Source organism: Ciconia boyciana, chromosome 1 (genome assembly GCF_034638445.1).
Source record: "Ciconia boyciana chromosome 1, ASM3463844v1, whole genome shotgun sequence".
Classification (NCBI taxonomy): Eukaryota; Metazoa; Chordata; class Aves; order Ciconiiformes; family Ciconiidae; genus Ciconia; species Ciconia boyciana.
In genome coordinates, this window is record NC_132934.1 from 42,993,846 (window position 1) to 43,014,376 (window position 20,531).

At 41.6% G+C, this 20,531-nt stretch overlaps 2 protein-coding genes and 1 long non-coding RNA gene across 4 annotated transcripts in view; 1 reads left to right on the forward strand and 2 right to left on the reverse strand.

Annotated features, from left to right (window-relative positions):
- Positions 1 to 1,099: 1,099 nt before the first annotated feature.
- On the reverse strand, positions 1,100 to 5,969 carry PHLDA1 (pleckstrin homology like domain family A member 1). The gene is made up of 2 exons (XM_072863886.1): positions 5,150 to 5,969; positions 1,100 to 4,777 (listed from the first exon to the last, which is right to left on the reverse strand). The coding sequence occupies exon 1, from the start codon at positions 5,605 to 5,607 to the stop codon at positions 5,155 to 5,157; it is 453 nt and encodes a 150-aa protein (XP_072719987.1). The 5' UTR covers positions 5,608 to 5,969; the 3' UTR covers positions 1,100 to 4,777; positions 5,150 to 5,154.
- On the forward strand, positions 5,465 to 15,861 carry LOC140652722 (uncharacterized). The gene is made up of 4 exons (XR_012042932.1): positions 5,465 to 6,194; positions 7,377 to 7,529; positions 11,416 to 11,528; positions 14,298 to 15,861. It is a non-coding gene; the product is annotated as an uncharacterized lncRNA (long non-coding RNA).
- NAP1L1 (nucleosome assembly protein 1 like 1) overlaps positions 13,368 to 20,531 on the reverse strand; it is a 31,035-nt gene continuing 23,871 nt past the window's right edge. For both annotated transcript variants that reach the window (XM_072863873.1, XM_072863863.1), the window contains exons 10-15: positions 18,874 to 19,019; positions 18,764 to 18,783; positions 17,397 to 17,519; positions 16,334 to 16,366; positions 15,889 to 15,939; positions 13,368 to 14,093 (exon numbers count right to left, since the gene is read on the reverse strand). In XM_072863873.1, coding sequence (XP_072719974.1) covers positions 14,058 to 14,093; positions 15,889 to 15,939; positions 16,334 to 16,366; positions 17,397 to 17,519; positions 18,764 to 18,783; positions 18,874 to 19,019 — 409 coding nt within the window. In that variant the 3' untranslated portion in view covers positions 13,368 to 14,057. The remainder of the gene's footprint in view (positions 14,094 to 15,888; positions 15,940 to 16,333; positions 16,367 to 17,396; positions 17,520 to 18,763; positions 18,784 to 18,873; positions 19,020 to 20,531) is intronic.

The following is a 20,531-nucleotide window of genomic DNA, read 5'->3' on the forward strand; positions in this document are numbered from 1 at the left end:
AGAGAAACACATTTTTTATGCACCTTTATAAAGATATCACCATTGATGCAGCAGCAGGAACAACGACAAATTATTAAATTCTTATTCTACTACATTTATGCCCTTACAGAGATGCTTATTTATCACTGTTATTAAAAGCTCATAAGGGACATCTCTAAAAGCTGTAAGCAATGGTGGGCCCTTGAATAAACAATAAATCCACAGATGCTTAATTGGCTTTTCAAAGCTGCCAAGCGCCAGCACTTTTGAGAGGTCAGCTCTTTAAGCCATTGTTTGTGTATCAAATATTAAGTTCATATGCTTATATTTTGGATGTTATTATTGAAAAAGAGAACTTGTACTTGTTACAGCAATAGCCTTCTTATGGAAGAGGTTATTGATATCTCTCCAGCAAAGGCAAACAGCACCAATAAGTCTAGGTCAATGCACACTGTGCCGCTACAGTTAATAAACTTTTGGAAGGTGCTTAAAAACGAGGACCTGCTGCAGTACAAATACACCTCAGGGGAGTTCAAGGCATCTGAGCGGCTGCAGTTCTGCAGAGACCCCAAAGCAGCAGAAGTCATCGCACATTTTTCATGTCATACCTCATTTCTTTTCCCACAAAGCTAGAAGAGAATGGGTCGGAAGATATGCCGAATGGTGGAAGTGTTCTTTCTGGACTACTTTCAGGTTACTTGAAATTCAATCACAGTGCTTCAGGTACATAAAAAAGAGCAACAAGGCACAATAAATGCTTCATTTTAGATTCCTAATGTCACACAGAGTGAGGCATTCATGGGTAAAGATTATGAGCCTGAAGTCTGTGTCCCAAAGATCTGTTGTATGTGGACTGCGACGCCAAGCAGAGTATTACTGAGATTAGCAGGACTCTGTGTGGGTGCTCACACATCACACACAGCAAAAAGCAAAACCGAGCCTCGTAATTGTGCCGTGTACAAAGATTAATTGGAGCATCTAAGTGGGTCTTTCCTTCGGAAGGGTTCAAATCATTCCTCTTAGGACCTTAGATTGAGCTTAAGACATTGGAAAAGCTTAGATCAGGCTTTAATCATAACAGATAGCCCACCAAACAACCATTCCTCCAACATATCAAGAGCTCTTTCAATAGATACCTCTTTATTTGAAATGGAATGCATCTTGAAAAATATGAAAAATAAATCACATCTCTCAGAAATCATTTATGAGTCATATTTACACACAATTTTTTTTGACGACACTGATATTTCTGCTCACAATAGGATATGCTAGAAAACATTTGGTACATCACTGCAGCTATAATTCAGAAGCTGGCATTTGCATATCATGAACCTTAAAAAAGAGGAATTACTTCAGGATGTCAGAGAGACAACATCCACTTGATTTTCCTTTCCACCAATTTATAAATTTTCTTGGTCACCACAGCTTGAATTTTCTTGCTGAATCTGCTCCTTAATCACTTCTTTTTTTTAACTAAGACATGTAATTTTGAACTCTTTATGAACTGACTGTCCACAGTTTTGCTACCTATACCAAGCATTTGCCTGCGTCTGTTTTACTGGCATTTTTGTTTATTCTCTACTGAATTTACTTCAGCCATATGCTGTTGGCTTTTTTTTTTTTTTTTGGTAAGGGGAAGGACAACCTGATTTATTTTCTTGCAAAGCTCCAGTAAGATGGAGCATGATCTGCTGGACCTACTTTCATAGCCATTGCTTACAAGGCAGAGACAGACAGTATTTAACCAAGTAGCTCCAATAAAGACTTTGCAGTAGTAGAGGGGCAAGCCAAAAAAAGCCCAGAACTACCTCATTTACATCATCAAACAATTTCTTGGTCTAAAATTACTATCAGTCAAAAAAACCCCATGGAATTTAGAGCGTGAGAAAGTTGTCGGATTGTTCACGTCAGACAATTTAGCCTTATTTATACTGACGCGGCATGAGCCGCACAGTCCGACTGTCCCCAGGGGACCCCAGCCAATTTGTTCCCATTCAGTTTCCAAGAGACAGTCTGGAGGCACAAAGGGGAGGTTTGATCCTTACACCCACCCCACCAACTCAGGCTACAGGCACAGGAACAGCTCAAGGTGGATTTTGTGACGTGACCATCTCTCACACCAAGAGTTTGGCTGACGCCAACGTTGTCGAAAAGGTAACACAGCAGGCAATGACAACAGGCAACAGTTTGTTGGTGAACTATGTCAGTACAAATGGTTTTGAGAGCATCCTTCAGACCAACTTAAAACAAGAAACATAAGGTGAAAGTGGGACATTGACCTTGAATCAGTGAAAAAACAGCTTTCATTTTTAATTTGCTGCTCTTTTCTCAAACCTTAATGTCAATTATAACACTAAAATTCTCGATCTTTTGTTTTCAAAGCACAAATACTTCCAGAAGAGCAGTAAAATTTCAGCTTTAGACCAGATCCATAGACTTTTGTGGCATTCAGGGTCTTGTGTCCACCAAGGACAGGAATATCTGTCTCTCCTAGAGAAATATGTGTCTCCGATCACACAGGAATTAATTTTCATCAATTACATTTATCCTTCAGTAGGCTAAAACGTATTTTAGTAGGTGAGATATCAGCAGTACATCTGTATATCTGAAAAGGTGGATTAGTTACTCAGTAAACTGTAATTAATGACTCTAAAGAGAGGAGCCAAATTACAAATTACAGCCTATTTTGTGAGTCTTTGACTAGCTCATTAGAGAATCCCCTTACAACTCTAACATCCAAGCATTAGCAGAATGATAATGGCAGACGTACAGAGATGTGGAAATTGGCTATTATGATTGCCAAGACAGCGAATCTAATCCTAGAAGATGCAGGGCACCTTTGATTTCAATTAGTCTCAAAGTCATAACTTTGTTAGGACAGGTGTAATCTACCACCCCAAGCTCGTCACGCAACCTTGTCAAGGGCCAGATTGAAAAGAAGCGCTCGGGAGTAACCACAGAGGACTGCCGAGGTCCGGGCCTTAATTCTGCACCATGACATGTTTTGCACGTCTAGGTATGTGACCCTGACACCTGGGGGCAAGGAACAAAAGAGGAGGGCTAAAAGAGATCTCGACTTATTCCTTACAGGACTGAGCTTATTAGGGTGCAGAGGAAGGGACCATCATGTGCAGTAGCCAATTCTGAGATCTTCCTTTGAGTGTCACTTCAGTCTTTTGCTTTAAACACTTACAGAAACAGCTTGAACCAAGAACGTGGGGCTTTTCCAGGCAAGCTACGCCTCAGTTACACAAACAGAAAAGCCCTGGATGTGTGGCTTTAAAAGATTTTGTTTACATTCATGTAACTTGTAAAGGAGCCAAAAGCCGTTTTCCTCACCACGCTAGTTAAAATAAATAGCTCTGCGGCTGCAACTTTTTACCTTGAACCAGAGATAACGGGCCTCCTTGCTCCGTCCCGCTTACAACCTCCCCGCTCAATTTAAACCAGAGAACCCGCGCCGTAGTGGCACACAACGTGAAAACACCCATCGCCTGGAGGGCCCTGTCCTAGAAAGCACACCGGCCTGCGCCTGGGTCCCTCCTCTGCACCGGGCGAACAGCTCCGACCCGCTCTCGCCAGCCTCGACAAACTCCCACTGACTTTTGAGAGGCAGAGGAAGACAGCCCAGCTGTGCAATTAGCCCTTTGTTTTCCGACTTCATGGCTTCATCGATGTTTTTAGAGGCGAGATCGCATGCCTCTCTCAACATCTGACAGTGCTACACACCAAAATTAATCTAGTTTATCTCAGCTAGAGAGCAACTTTCAGCTTATGAAAACTGTGACCAAAATAATCCATTAGCACGCTAAGATGTAGATAAGATGGATTTTAAACTAGGGGCTACTTTAATGCAAGACATTTAAAAACCGCCACGAAAATGCAACACAGGGCGAGAGCCCAGACCGCTTACAAACCGACCGTGCAGAGGGAGCCCTGAACTGGGACACTAAGAAAAATGTTCATAAGCGCTTCTCAGCTCCAGCCCTCCAGCCTAGGAGCAAGCACATCAAACGGGTAACTGGAATCCAGCTGCGATTCCTGTATCACAAAAGAAGTTGGTCAGATTCTCCTCCGCTCGTACATTAACAGATGGGTTTTAATCTCAGATTGACGATCAACATTACTTTTTTGAATAACCAAACGTGAATAAGTTTTATCATCTTCCACCACGCATAACATTTTAAAAGAATATCGTTTAAAACCCAGATTATAATTGTTATTCTCATTAGAGAGAAGAGTTTTCATATGCAGTATGGGTTTCAGCCAAATTCCAAACTGCACATCACATTTTCCGTGTTAGTGTAATACAGCGTATTTTGGGTAAAAATGAAAAACTCTTTTGTCAAATTGCACACGGCCAAACTACCCAGAACTTTTTAGTTCCTTTAGGGAGCTAACGTACATGTTGTTTTTTCCTTTGCTTTTTGGATACGGCCTACATTCAGAAATGTCTTGCAAACAAGTCTTTAAAAAAACCCAAAAAAAACCAAAAACCAAACAACCAACCCTAATAAATAAAATACATTAAAATAAAGTTACAGTACATCATGTCTCCTAGAAGTCCCATCACACCAAAGGATCCTTTCCAAGGTTCATAAATAACAGATTTGAAATGCTTCTCGGCACCGAGGGCAGCAAAGCAGCAGCAGCAGCAGCTAGCTGGGGTTCAGGTTGTTGAGCCGCTTCTCTCCAGTCTACCTGCATCTCTGGCGTTTGCCCAGTTTTTGATCAACTGAAGTACGTCCGCAACGAACGCGCTCAGTCCCGCTTCCCCAAAGCGCTTCGTTAACTTAACCTGCAATAAGACAACACAGCACAGCACAAAGGGCAGCCGGTGAGTCGAAGAAGCGGCGCCCGGAGCAGGCTCTCCCCGTCGGGAGCCGCGCCGCGGGGCCGGGGCCGGCTCCAGCCCGGGGCCGGGGCCGGCTCCAGCCCGGGGCAGCCGCGGGGCCGGCGCCGGGCGGGGGAGCGCGGCTCGGCCGGTCCCGGGGGCAGGAGCCGGTCCCGGGGACAGGAGCCGAGCGGGTCCCGTCCCGGGGGCAGGAGCCGGTCCCGGGGGCAGGAGCCGGTCCCGGGGGCAGGAGCCGGTCCCGGGGGCAGGAGCCGGTCCCGGGGGCAGGAGCCGAGCGGGTCCCGTCCCGGGGGCCGGAGCGGAGCGCGGCCCTACCTGCGCTAGGCGGAGTTGGAGGCGCTGCGGAGGCGCGGGCCGTGGGGCTGCGCCAGGTGCTGCTGCTTCTGGCGGGTGGAGCGGACGGCGAGGATGGCCTGGCGGTTCTTGTACTGCACCATCTGCAGCGTGATCGCCGCGTTCCAGCCCTGCTCCTGCGCGCACCGAAAGTCGATCTCCTTCCCCTCGGCCATCACCACCGTGAAGTACACGTACTTGCCCTTCCGCTCCACGCAGTCCACCGTCTTCATGTTGGAGAAGTGAAGCTCCTTGATCTTGGCCGCCGGCTCGGCCGGCGGCGGCGGCTGCTGCTGCGGCGGCGGCGGCTGCTTGGGGGGGATGAGGAGCAGCCCCTCCTCGGTGAGGATGCAACGCTTCTTCTTCCAGAGCTGCAGGAGCCCGTCGCTCCTCTTCTCCAGCACGCCCTCCTTCACCGCCTTGCAGCCGCTCTCCAGCATCCTTCTCGCACGGGCCGGCGGGGCCGGCGGCCTCCGCCCGCAGGGGCTGGGGTCGGGGGGCAGCCGGCACCAGCCGATGACTCGCCGCCCCGCGCCGGCTCCGAGGCGGAGGGCCGGGAGCGCCCCGGCCCGCAGGAAGCGGAGCGGCTGCCGCCCGTGCCGCGGCGTGGCGGGCTGCGGCGGGCGCGCTGCCGGTGCGGGCGGCTGTGGCGGCGGCCTTCCCTCCCCTCGGCTTTTGAGCGCGCCTTTCCCACCCCAGAGTGACACCCAGCGGAAAAGGCGGCTCCTCCCGCCGCCAGCGGGGAAGCCCAGCGCCGCCGACGGCGCGGCCGCGGTGCGGAGCGGCTGCCCCGCCCGGCCCGGCCCGCCCCGCGGAGCCGGGGGCTGCGCTCCCCGGCGGCAGCGGGCCCGCCCGGCCGCGCAGGTGCGGGCAGCAGGGGCAGCACCGCCGGCCTCCAGCCGCCTGCACCCCGCCCCTCCTCCTGCAGCGCGGCGAAAAAGGCAGAGCACGACGGTGCTGCGGGACGGGACGGGACGGGACGGGACGGGTCTCGCCGCTGCAGCTGTAGGCTCACACCGGGATTAACGTAAGGATGCAAGTGCTCTACAGCGCTCATCTGCTTTCGCCGCGGTATTCCAGCAGTTTGGGTTCGGAGCAAATTTCCTCAGCCTTCCCCCGCGGGGAGCAGCAGCGAAGGACCCCCTTCTGCGTGTCTTTGATTCAAGCCCAACAAAACCGGTGCCCATTTTCAGCAACACCCCGATATTTAAACGATCATCGCTCCCTTAAACAAATGGGACAACAACCTCGTCCCACAGCTTCATCCCTATACTTTAGCCTTGCTCTCGACTGCGCTGGGGAGAAGCAGCTTCCACTATACATATTAAAATAAATCCTTACTCTCTGCAGCAGTTTGAGTAATGTCTAAGGAGAGCCAGTATTCATATCACTTCCCAAAGGAAACACTAGAACCTCATTACTTGGAAGTTTTAAAAGTAGACTTACTTTTTTTTTTAAAAAAAAAAAACAACACCACAAAACTAGCATGAGCTAGGACCATTTTTCTTGTTATTCTGCTTTGTTGCCACACATTTGCTTATTGTTAGGATACTGCCCTGAGGTTAGCTTTCAAATTCATTTATTTGAGTAGAAAAGTGACCTAAGCTTAATATTATTTATTTTAAAGCCCTTTGATGTATTAGGTGTAAATCAAAAGCCCACATAACTGAATTTGCCTGACAATGCCAATGGCAGCTGAAAGCCAGAAATTTCTTACTGTGTTTGAGAGCACTGGTTTTTTTAAACATTTATTTAACATGGCCATAAAAAAAAACCCTCCTCACAATAATCTTGGCAGCTGGGAAGCAGGTCATGCTATAGCATAGGTCAGTGGGAGCACATTAGAAAAAATCAATATTAATGATATCTTTAACAGAGTTTGTCTCTGATAACATTTTAAAAAGGACTTCCTCTGATAATCTTTTCCTCTTGAAGTTCAAAGTTAATTCTGATAAATTGTTGAGAGGTAAACAGTTAAGGTAATAAAGGCAATTAAAATTCCTTAGCTGTTTCACCTTTCCTGAGGTAACTGGAAGACACTCTCAAATCAGTAACAAAGGCAACTTGCTAGCCACAAGCTGAACAAAAAAAGGAGATTAATATCTTAAACATCCATTTATCTAAAGAATAGTCCCTTCTCCTTAGAGCTTAACATATACGCTATAAGCTACAGCTCATCCTCACAACCATCTTATGCCTATTTTAACAGAGGCACATGCTAGTTTCCAAGAGATCTGAACACCACTCGCGATTGCCTCGATTTGCAGTTCATTGCCATTTGAACCCAAATTCCCCACCACAAATATCTGCATCTTCAGCTGCTGGTGCACGCACAAGGAGCCTCACACACAGCTTGAGCAAGGTAAGACAATCTCCTGCCTTTTCACCTGATGTGTTTTGCATCTGCTTCTTCACTCCCAATTAAGTGTGTCACATGAGCAGAGACTTAACTTTGAAACTGTTAAACTAAAACATAAACTGGTTAAAATGTATTCATCTATACCTAACAATTAAAATACTGAGTTTATGTAAGGCGCAGGACATTGAACTAAACCTCCAGAAGACTAATTTCTAATAATTTGCCTGCACAGTTTTGGTTGCTGCTCCATTGCTGTAAGTGAATAGCCACTTGATTCCAAGTAAATGCACTAACCAGTAGTATGGAAACTAGCCTTAGACTTAGGAGTCCCACAAGTTCTTCTGTAACAAGCATTCAAGAACTTTTTTCCCCCCAGTGCACTGTAACACTTCAGGACATTAACACATAATCTATACCTATATATTTTCATGTGAGCTTTTTTGCTTGTTCTCAGTGCTAATAGTAATTTGTAATTAACCAAAGGAAAAGAGTGAGACTAGTGTGGAAGGCCAAAGATTTTCATCAAATATACAAGAGTAAAGGGACAAAATTAATTCTACTTCAAGCCTTCCATGGCATCAAGTTCTCTGAAGTGTTGAATGTCAGATTTTTAACCCAACTCTAAACACTGATGGACATACTCTGCTGATGTATAGACTCACAACAACCACCGTTTATTCCCAGTGAAATTCACCTAAGCACGTAATCAGAAGTAAACATGCAAAACATCCATTTAAACTTGTACTCTGTAAGCCAACAAATATTAACAGCCATTTAAAATACACATTTGACCAAAAACACCAGATCAGTCAAAACCTAGGAGACTAGGGTAAGATGAAATACTGACAGTTGCATGGTAAAAGAACAAGATATCCCAATTTAATTGTGCAGAGTTTGCCAATAAAGGATAACAAACTTCATTTGCCTAGATGGAAGTCAAAACTGAACTTCCCGAAATGTTTCTTACATTAGTATTTTGAAAAAACACAGTTAAGCATACTACATTATCCCACTGAGATTTTACTTTACTTTTCTTTAAATATATATTTAAACCACTGCAATTATATTAAATGTTCCATGTCCACTACCTTTATTGAAGTTTCACTAAATACTACACAGATTCTGCATCTGTTCCTCCTGAAATATCTGATGTGCAGATGCCTCCTACTGTCAAACCTGAAATACTACAACCTGAAAAAACACTGAAGCTGATCCTTCAAAGTCTCTACATCTAAGATCCGTTTATTCCTTACTGAATTTTTCCTTTTCCATGTTCAGAGTTGATAGTGGTAACAGAAATGTTTGGTTGTTAAAGACACTGGGCTCCTATATCGTAAGCTCCCTAACTTAGACTCAAGTAGTTGAAATTTTGTATGTGTAACTTTAAAGAGTAATTATGGTAAGAGTAATTAAAGTTTTCTTTTGAAACCCTGAGGCAAGTTAAACATTGTTTTGGGAAGCCACTGTGAAAGACTAAAAAGCCCGTAATTTTACTAGTGTTCTCCCAGGTAATGAATCTGCAGACAGCAGCTTGACACCAACTATCAACTATTAGTTTCAAAGGGATGCTAAACCTATCCTCAGTGACAACCCTTAAACATCACCATTTCTTCCATTACTGAGAAGCACCTAAACAGAAAAAGGGTTAAGAGAGAAACTTAAAGGAAGTATGACCTGGTCATTGCTAGACAGAAGAAAAATGAAGAAAAAATTAGTCAAGGGTTGAGAAATACATGACAAATAGATGTGTTGCAATAGGTGATTAATTAGACAGTAAGCACTTACTTCTTAAAGTATTTTCTTGACCTTTACCATCTCCCAGTAATTTCACTGGAACTTGCTGCTGACCAAACACTGAAGCACTGAACCTGTGACCTGGGAGGCTGACCTTTCCTTTTACAAATTCCATCTCACAAATACCTGTATATACCTCACAGTAAACCAGACATAGATGGAAGATTTACCATAACTATCAACCACATTTCCCCAGGTCTTAGCATTCCCTATAACCCGTGGCAGTACTAATGAAGAAACTGTGTGCAATGCGCAGACTGTTGTCATTGCAGCTGCTCCAGCCTGGCTCTTCCAAAGTCCTTTGCTCTTCAGAGATAGCTGTCTTCTAAAATATTAAAAAGCACTTAAGCACACATTGTAGAGCAAAGACAGCCTGTAAGAGGGTTTAAATGACCTGTTGTTTCTTAGATATGATCGCCTAGTGCTGAGTAAAACATGCTGTGAGTTCAGAACATACTGACTGCTCCTCATCAACTGCAGGGTAAATGTAAGTTTGGGCAGATACTCGCCACACTTGAGCATATCGAAGCACAGTTCACAACAGCTAAATTCAGGAGCTAAGCCCCTCTGCAGCTGCAGAGACCACTATTCTTGCCAACTCAGCACACTTCAGTTAGATACCTGTGAGAACAAGAGCTCTTCTGCCACACTCCTTGCGCACCCACTTCTAGCACACACCAAGACGACCCAAACGTGGAATAGCTTTATCTTTTGCTTGGTGAGCTCTGTCTTGTCTGCTTTACTTGCTCTAATTTTCCTACAAAAGCTGAGACACATGCCACGTGGAAGACTACTAGGTCTGAGCAGAGATCTAACAGGGGGATTTAAAGAGTGATGAGACAAATCTTGTCCAACATGCCAGGTGGACAAACTTCCAACTCCTCTTGATAGTGTACAGAAGACTTACTATTTCCAGTAGATGGATTTATGTTCACTTCAGGTAAGCATTAGCAATCACTAAAAGGCATTACTTCAACACCCTCTTGAGAACTTGCAGGCAACCACTACATCTCAAACAGAACTGAGCAGTTATTAAGAAATGAAACCGAGGGTGTGGTAGCAAAGACTTCTCTGAGCTGTACAAGAAAGTCTTGGATTGAAGGGGGCTACATCTGCACAGAATGGAGGAAGTGCTGTACAGCTGAGTCTACCTACTCCAACATCTGTGCAGCTCTAGCCCCAACCTAGCAGGCCATCAAGGCTGTTACATACAGAAATGCCTTCATTATCAGCCTGTCCCCTTTGTCCTGAGTTTAGTATTTTGTTTCCTTAAGCCACTGAAAATGCCACAACACAGTCCTCCCCAGCATAAGGCATCTGAGAAACAACCGCTGCACAGACCCCTTTGGAAATAAGAAATCTCTGGCAGACAAGCTAATCATCCATTTGTGTATAAGTTCCCTATCAATTTCTGAATCACATCAACAATGGGCCTTGAAATACAGGGAAAGTTTAAGTACCAGCTTGAAGGCAAAGTTGAACACTTTTGATTCCTGCAGTTGTGCAGGAACTTAACTCTTTAGTGCTAATATAATCTAACCTACATTTGCTGAAAGTGGAGAATTACTAAGAAGCATCCCTCTCCATCAAGCATAAGCTCTGAGCACCCTTCCCTCTTTCTTATCCAAAGTCTCAGTTGATTCTCCTACCTCTTTCCTCACCAACCCTCTATTTTTCCCTAAGATAATTCTCCCTTCAATACAGCAACCAAAACCAGACAGAAGACAACTTTTACACAGGTCTTAAATTTTGGTGCAGTACTGCAACAACTGACCAAGAAATCCTATTTCGGTGACACATTTTCCTAGCCTGAACTTGTTAACAAGGTAACTTATCTTCCTCAAATACTAAATGAACAGTTTCTCTACAGCTGGTATAAATCCATGAGAAGCGAAAAGAATGAGTCACAATACTCCAATGTTGCAAGTTTAATGTTCCTGCTACATACTGCCTTTCAGAATTGCTAAACGAGACTGTCACAAACAAGTTTTGTTGATCGCAAAACTATGTTAAGCACCAAAACAGTTCTTATTTAACCGATGCCATAAGAACTGGCACCTCAATTTGTATGATTATATTCTTCCTTTTGCCGCAGTCTGGAGAGCACAAGAACTGCTGCTTTAGAACTAGCAAGTGAATCTAGAGAGAAGCTTACCAAAATCTGCTGACAAGAGATTAATTCATGGCTCTGGATCTTGCAGGCTGCAGGTAAGCTTTGATATCTACCAACTCCCCTTTTCAAATATTGTATCCCATTGTATGATACGAAGATATTAAATGAGAAAGCAGTCAAAACACAAGCCAAATTTCTTAAGAACAGTGACTTCTGAAATTCATCGGACAACTTTTAACAGTGCTTTCTCTTTTTAAGATGCAGCTGCCAGATTCTATTAGTAAAAATGGGCTAGATCTAAGTAAGGACTTCAGATACTTCTCATGTCCAAAACTATGAACCCCAAAGCCCCGTATTAATGACCGCTCAAGCTCATAACATACCATCAGTTTGGTCTCTGCATGCCCTGAAGTGTAAGTTCAAACTTAATCCTGGGAGATATTCAGAGAAGAGACCAAGTGATACCTGAACACCTGGCAGGACCAGTGCCTCAAAGGATAAGCATATTCTGTCAGGATTTATGTCATCACAAGAAAACAACCACATCTACTTTAAACACATGGCTACTGGAAAGTGTGATGTTAACCTTTCATTACTGTATTTTTCTATGCTATGATCTATGGGTCACTAAAAAAAAAAACCACCTAAGAGCACAACTTCAACAGTACTGTTTTATATACAGCTATAGATAACAGCTCCTTCTCCCAAATCCATAAATATCAGGAGAGCAGAAAGATGAAGCCTGAAAGGGATTCTGAAATGAAGCAGTGTGGTATTTAAGCCTTCAAGGAATTAAAAAAAAAAAATCAGTTTAGTCAGAGCACACTAGACCTTCTTCCTCTCAGCAGGGCTGAGGATTCAGAAGGGTACTTGGGATAAGCTTCATTCAGTATTACTCAACCTCCAAGCAAGAGATATGCTAGAGAAACTCTTCCACCAGCCCCATCCTCATGTGGCTGTTGCCTCCTGCTTGCCCTGCTCTTTTCAAACCTATAACCCTTTACGTCTAAGTCAGTATATCGGCAGCAAAAAAAAAGAAAGTAGCTACTGCAGAAATAGATCCATGGCTAGGCTGGACATTTCTTTCCAACCCTGCGAGGACCTTTCCATCCCTCAAAAAGTTATCTGGGTACTTGCTTAGAAGATCAGAACTTCTATAGTTACATGAAGGACAAGACTGCACAGAGTATAGTAGCATCTCACTGACTGGGAAAACTCAAATGGAAGACAACAGTGCATAGTCTCTTCAAGCTGAGTGCATTCAAATCCACATCTCAAGCACCTCCACTGCTACAGTAGAGGCAAGGTTAGTATGAGAAAGATCTTCTAGCCCATATGTTTCAACTGACGATGAGCATCCAATATGGACAAAGTATGAACCAGAACATGCAAACATAAGCATAGTGAACAGAACACTAGGTGAGGAGAGATTAATTCCTTGGACTTTGTCTCCTCCTCTATAGATGCTGGATTCAGTGAGTATGAACTAGAATACAGCTAAGTGTTCTAGCACTCCCTTAGGCTGCAGGGTAGACTTTGTTCAGGACAACCTAGCTCTGTCTACACAAACTGGAAATCCAAGGCACCTTTCTTGGCTCCAGATTTCATACTAATAACCAATGCCTTAGAGCCAGGCACAGGAATACCAAAGTCCTTTATCAGATCTAGCCCCACTTCTAAAAACCAGTCTTCTCCAAAATGGCAGTGTTGACCAATTACTGAAACATCTAGCTCAGATTCACAAGTATCACACACTGAAAATGGAAAGTATGAATCAAACTTTCCAAACTATTGTGTTTGTTTTTAAAATGCTATATAATTTACTTTTTTCAGTAATGCTCAACTTTTGTTTCTAGCAAAAAGTGAACTGCAGCATGAAAGATATACCTTACCAGTTTACACATGCAGATAAACACATCATAATAAAACAAGACTAGCTTCTGAAAATACTAGGTTTTATTCACACCCCAGTGGTAAACAATAACCTTAATATGATGACTAGGTTTCTTTTGTAGATCACTGTCACATAAAATACAAAACCCATAGCATAAACAAGCTGACAGTTATGAACGTTTAATGTGGTCTTGTTGGAAATTAAACAAGTTATACTAGTCTTCTCAAGTAGTCAAATTCAAAATGCATCATCATCTCCTAGTTAGTACAAGTCACTGCCATTTCTATAACAAAGTAATGAAGGCACAGCTAGTGCAAGCAGACTTAAACCCATTCAGACTACTGGGCTGAAAAATACTTTGGTTGGTTCTTCAGGAGAGAGTTTTCTCTAAACAAATATTGGTCTCAGTTAACAGTTCTGATATCTTTACAGCTGCAGTCTAATAGCTACATGACAAAGACTTCACAAGAACCAAACTATGTAGCAATGAATTAACATTCATGCTTTAGGGGATTTACTGCATTCTACATATTGGCAGAAAATTATACTGTTAAAATGCTAGGTAAATTGAACCTACATTTTAAACTGGTTCTTATGTGTTTGATTTCTTTTTTTTAACAAATTGGTTACTTAATTCTACCAAGATACAAAACATAAGGCTGTAAGTAACTAATAGTTGTGTTTAGGCTATTACAGTGCAGGTAATCCTCAAGGCCACATACACACTGCTTCACTGCTGCTTGCATTCTGCTGGGTTTTGATCCTTCTGTTGAGAAAAAAGGAAATATCAGTTTACAGATATCAGTGTTTTAAAAGTGTTTTAAAATTAATATTGCTAAGCATACTTTCTCAAGTTCCAGTATTCAAGTCGTTCTTTCATATTTTCCCTTAAACTAATTGCCTAGTATTAATAATACTGCTGCCTTTGGATGTGGCAACATCCACAATGCATTTATTTTTGCTTTGTTAGTGCACAGGTTTATGATCCAAAACAAAAATCTGTTCAGAACTAAGTGTGGTGGGACACTCTGACAGACGCTAAAACCGGAAAAAGGAGGAAGAGGAGAGTTATGGAGAGTAACAAACAACCTGGCTCAGAAGCAGCATCCAGACCTTCTACACAGTCTGAGGCAAAAGAAACTTCCCTGTGGTCAGTAACAAGGGCACAGCCTTACTCCAGAAGCCCCTGTAGGGCAATGCAATGAAACACCAAATCATGGTATGTTCTTAACACTCTGGAAACATCTTTTGCAATAAATTCCAGTTGTTCTGTTATATCGAAACAGACAACCAACAATATCTCACAGTAAAATGGGAATTTAAGGAAAAAGCTTTTTGGGGGCAGAGTTCAGTTGCAAGTTTTACTCCACTACCTTGGTCTGGATAGCTATTCTAGGACCACAGTACTTTAATAAATTCAGCTGGCTTTCAGCCTGTGATCAGCTTACAACTATTTATTATTCTGTCAATACACTGTAGTACCACTACTGTCTCTAGCCCTTTGGCAGTTCTCTCTGAAACTGAGCATACAGTCTTGCCCTTCCTCAGTTCTGTTTAGCCTAGAAAAACAATCTGAAATGGTGGAAATAAGCCCATCTTGCAGCTGTTTCATTTTGATTCTAAAACTTTCTTGAATAGGAAGCAATTTGAATACACTATAGCAGATGAAACATCACCAACAGGTTGTACATTTTGATTAACAGCTCCATACCCTACATCTTTCTAGGTACAATGCTCAGATTATGCAATTCTTCCAATAGTGCTTTGATTGTAGTTCAAACCATTCCTACTGAAATATATGCTGCCTCTGCATTTGAAATTGCGAGCACATTTCGCAGCAGGCATTTTTAGTTCACACAGACTTCATTTTCATGACTGCAACTTTCACCTTCCACCATCAGATGCTTTCAGGTGGCCAAATGTGCCTTTCCCTCAGCCAGGAAAAAGCTATGAATTGAGTGGCTCACAATCACTGTTACAGCAAACTGACCCTGACTAGTCATTTGCCCTTCCCATGGAATAAGAAAGCTGCCAGTTGCTCTTGGCTGTTCACATTTTAGTACTAGACTGTAGATGCATTCCTGAACCTTGACTTCTGCTACCTCAAGCAATAAGACTTGCTACTATCTACCCTGAAAAAGCCTCAGTTTTGTTCTCTGCTGGGAAAATCTGTGCCAGAGTGAGCTTGTGACAAGCTCCCAAAAACTGAACCTGGATTACTTAGCTCTCTGCAAGTCCTTACAACCATTATAGAACATTTATCATCATTAGCAGCAACTTGCTGCAAGACAAATTTATAGAAAACGAAGCCTGACTAATTTCAGTGCTCAAAGCCAAAAGTTACTTTTACAAAATGATTCTTGGAGAAAAGAACTTTTTTAAAGTTGCTCTACCAATATTAGTCTGTTAGAACTGGGACTGAAACAGCCTCCACCAAAACATACTCACCATAGGAACTATTGATTAAATACTTAAACTAAAAAAATGAAGATTTAACCTACATAAAATTGTAAATGTGTGTATGCATACACAAACTTCAAACATTCTTTTTAATTCCTTACTTTTGGGTCATAATCAGGATCATTTTCTTCATCTGCTTCTTCTTCCCCCTCCTGAAAGAAAATGCTTGTTTATATTTCTCTAGCTTATCCACATTCAGCTTCTTGAGCCATTTTCAAGAAAATTAAGATTAAATTCTACTCTTAAATATGTTAATTACCACTAAGTTATGCATATTGTATTAGTTTGCCCTCCACAAAGCATGTAATCTTTTGACATCAGTTGTAACTTAATTTGTAAGATACATTAAGATTGTCTTCATTTGGTTTGGGGTTTGTTTTTTTTTTTTTTTTTTAAATATTCACCCTGGACGTACAAAACAATGTGTTGTATCTTCCTTAAGTAATACTTAAGCTTAGCGTCCAGAGCATTCACAAACTAAAGGAACTTATTCCAGATAAACTACAAAAGGGAAACCATTTAAATCAAGGCCTTTTGTCAACTTACCTCATCATCTGCCTCTTCACCTTCCTCATCATACTAGGAGAGAAAATAAATGGTTTTGATAGTGTCATAAATGCAGCCGTTTATGGCTCAAGGACAGCCGATAACTCAAGTACGTGCCAGAGAACACATTGTATTGTGTTCTAAGAGAACTTCCTATATCTGAACAATTTTAAAATGTTTTATGCATCAGCATGAACAACGTTCAATCTCTTAAGCTATGCTCTAGCAGAGAAAACTGTCTACCGTAAATTCCTTACATTGCAACAATGGAAGAGCTTACTAGACTGTGATAACACTTCTGGCCAGTAGGGTGTCTCAAAGCCTAAGGCAATCTGTAGAGTCAGTCACTTCCCTCTTCCACCTCCCTCAGCCAAGGCTTTGGACTAAGGGCTACCATTTTACATTCTAAAAATTAATTTTAAGGCTGGACTTATCTTAGCCAAATCAAACTGTCAAACTGTCCTTGTTTGTGCAGAGGCAGGGGAGAGAAAAATATTTTACCCATACAAAGGTCTGGGGTTTTGTGGTTTGCTTTTCAAGCTTAGCTCCTTTAAAACACTTAATTCAAGCTTTTGCAGAGCTTGCTTTGAATATCTTGGCATCCTTTGAATGTGCTTATCTATCATTTTCTAAGAAGAGTGCCCTCCTGAAAGGATCAGGCTTGACTCTCAAGGAACTTTGTAGCCCAGTATCACTGTAAGCACAAAGAACAGGCTGGGCAGCTAGATAAATAGACTAATTCATTCTCTGGCAGCTCACTATAGTTCTGCCAAACTATTGGGTACACCACCCTACGAATGCCTCATATGCAAAATTCAACTCTGACATCCTCTAAGTGTTCAGCTTCTACCACTACTTTTGCCACAAAACTCTGAAGTCACTACTTCAAAGACGAATTATCTTCATGCTGCTCTTTACTGAACACTCTAGGAAGCTCGGCTGAAACTAATGTTGATACATCCCATTCTAAGGATACCAACATTATAAAAGTCAGAAATTACCCAAGGTCTTTAAGCAACATTATTTCAAAGTTTCTAGCATTTTGAAAGAACATTATACTTACATCATCATCATCATCTTCAATAGCTTCTCCTGTGAAGTACAATACTGATCGGGGGACTATACGTTCACGCAAGAAATGACCTATTTCAAAGTCTGCAGCAAGGATTGCCTCAGCATCATCATCCTGCATAAAACAACATTATTTCCTAAACCATAAGCTGATAACTACTTTTTACACAAAAACACAGTTGCACAGTTTTTGATGTGATCAGATTTATACAAATCCCATGTGCTGACTTTTTTTTGGTTCAGGACTTGCTTTATAGAATTGAAATTGTGGAGTCAAGTTTTACACTCTGAACAGCCTACCTGCATTATGCAGTGGGGGGTTGCTTCTTCAGTAAGCTTAATTATACAAAATTCTGGAGTTTAAGTTTTGTTCTTCCCCCACCCCCAACTTGCTTTTGTTCTAAGTAGAAAAATTGTTTAATACCTCCCATAGACTTTCAGTTCGTATGCACAATAACCCTTAAGAACTAAACACTAGCCAGGTGAGCCTATCTAATTAAATATTTTACCAGCCACTTCCAATTCCTACAGTGCATCACCTCCATGATTCCCATTAAGCAAGCCATTGTGAAGCACCTGAACACCTAAAAATGCTCTCCAATCTAATCCCAGGTTTTCACTCCTTTTGTTTACACACCAAGTGTTCTGCTGTCTCCCATCTGAGAAGTTATGGTCAATTCAAAAAGCTTGATTTTTTTTTAACATTATGAACATAGAGCTTTTGGTGTCCATGCCAACTGGAGTTCTAACAGCATGCTTCTGGAGGCTTTAATCAGATTTCTCACTCAGGTTGCATGATATATTCAGCACTTAACTGTTTTTGGTAGCTTTCCTCCTTACAAAACCATGGCTTATTGCCACAGAGTTTTCTACTAGTGAGCACACAGAAGAGTGGGCTCTTGCAGTTTTCTATTCTTGTTTTATTACTTTCTCCAAGAGTTAATAGCTTGGGAATTTTTTAACAGCACAAAATACAAAATCAGATACATGCAGCCATTAGAGAATATAATCCAAACAATGCCCAAAGGGAGAAACTCACACTACCCATTAGACCAAAGGCTAATAACAAAGATCATTACATTTATATACCTGTTAACAAATCACAAGATAACTTTCAGGAAGGATAAGCTATTAAAGTTTACTAAACTGAAGTCTACCATCCAACTCAAATACTCTTTCTAATAAAGAAAACTCAAATACATACTATTCATCACAAGTATTCTTGGTTAAATACAAAAACAGTTAAAGCTGAAGCTGTTTAACAAGTTTCCAATTTCAACAAATGCTTTGTATATAAAGGCATGAATTCTTCTACTGGTGTTTCCCCTCCACCGCCTTATTTTAAGTAAGCCAACTTACCAGGTCTCCACTTTCAGGAACTGTAGGGAAAAAAAAAAGAGAGAAGAAACAAGTGAGTGAAGTACATACTACATTTAAAGTTAATGCAGATAAACTAATGTTCAGTTTACCTTCAGGAGGACTAAAGAAGTTGAAGAAAGAGTCATTGGAAACAGTTTTTGTCACTGTTCTAACTGTTCCACGACCCTTATGTTTCTGCTTCTTCTTAATGGTTTTCAGAGTAACATTCTTTCCTTTTTTCCAGTCTATCTGGCAACTGGAGAGGAAAGAAAAAGAAAAAAAAAAAAACAGCTTCAGCTTAGTACCATTCTCCTTGTTACAGGTTCCTACTGAGACTATCACAGCTGCAAGGGATACAGTGACTATAAAATATTAAAGTAGTATTTATTCAGTGCTATCTTTTTATTAGTTTGTACTTTTGAGAACAAAAGTAACAGGTTCATTTTAGGGTTGAAGTTCTCATCCAAAAGTTTCCCCTTCCCCACTCAATCTCTGAAATACTAATTTTCATCTGCTACCAAGTTCTACCTAGTTTCCTATCAAAAAATGGTGTGACATCATTTTTAGTGCTACCTACCCATTATAAAGTAATGTCATAGTTGGTCATGATAGTAATATGCCAAGGTCTACCACACCTATCATTGTAATCAATAAGCCCTTAAAATAATGCATCAAGCAGGTGTGCAGTTTTTGGTTGGTTTTTAGCTGTTTGTGGGGTTTTGCATTTTGGGTTTGGGGTTTTTTTTTTTTTTAACGCTATCCTGCTAAATCATGCCCACAGGCTTGTCTGACACACACAGAATTCTGGGGACGTGTAAATGAAGTAGTCACATCAATAAGACTGTCTGCATGTGGCAGAAGTTTCTGATTAGATTACTTTAAAGACTCAAAGGAAGGAGGCGAGTTGTTTTGTGATAAGTAGAGCCTGTCTCAGTTAACACACAAAACAAGGACTAGGAATAAGTCATTTTCACAGAAGCAGAGTGTCATCTTACAGCAACCTCTACGAGGATTTATGCTTTTCAAAAACAATCCAAACTGGAGGAAGACAAAACAGTTTGATCAAAGCTACTCAAGCACTTAAGACTAAATCTTACAGGACATTTGCAGAAATACATTACATTAAGTGACTGGGAAATGAAGTGGTAAATAAAAGTCAGTACCAGTAACTGCAGATTAATATATAGATAAAACCAACCCTGATTATGCAGTGATAGGCTCTACATTAGTTATCACTCAGAAGAGCAGTCAGAATATTAAAGAGACATTAACACAAAAGCAACTGAACAGGCCATGATGCATAGAGCCCTGATGTACCCATAAGGCTAATTATGTACAACTCATTCTCTTGTCCTTCTGTTCACAAGAAAAGGGACCTATACAGAATACAGAGGTTTAGTGTAAGGAGTAACAACTAGTTTAGAACAAAAGACACAGCGGAGAAAGGAGTGTGACAGCTCTAAAATCTTGAGGAAACTGGAATTAATAAGAGATGACTGTTCATTATTTCTCAAACAGATCAACTGAAAGACACTCAGAGGCAAACATTCAACACTTATAAAACAAACTGGACAACTGCAATATAGAAGGTAAAACTGGAACAGACTTTCCAAAATGCTGCATGTCAGAAATACAAAAAGATTAAAAGAAGTGATCAAACAAATTTTGAAAAAAGCTGTCAAGGCCTACGAAAAGATAACACCATCCACCTTCCCATTCAGCGTTAGTGATTGCAGAAGAGTATTTCTAGACAAATAGTGATTAGATC

What these genes read in the sequence shown, in the direction of transcription:
- PHLDA1 (XM_072863886.1), bottom strand. Translation starts at nt 5,607, where the DNA reads ATGCTGGAGAGCGGCTGCAAGGCGGTGAAGGAGGGCGTGCTGGAGAAG.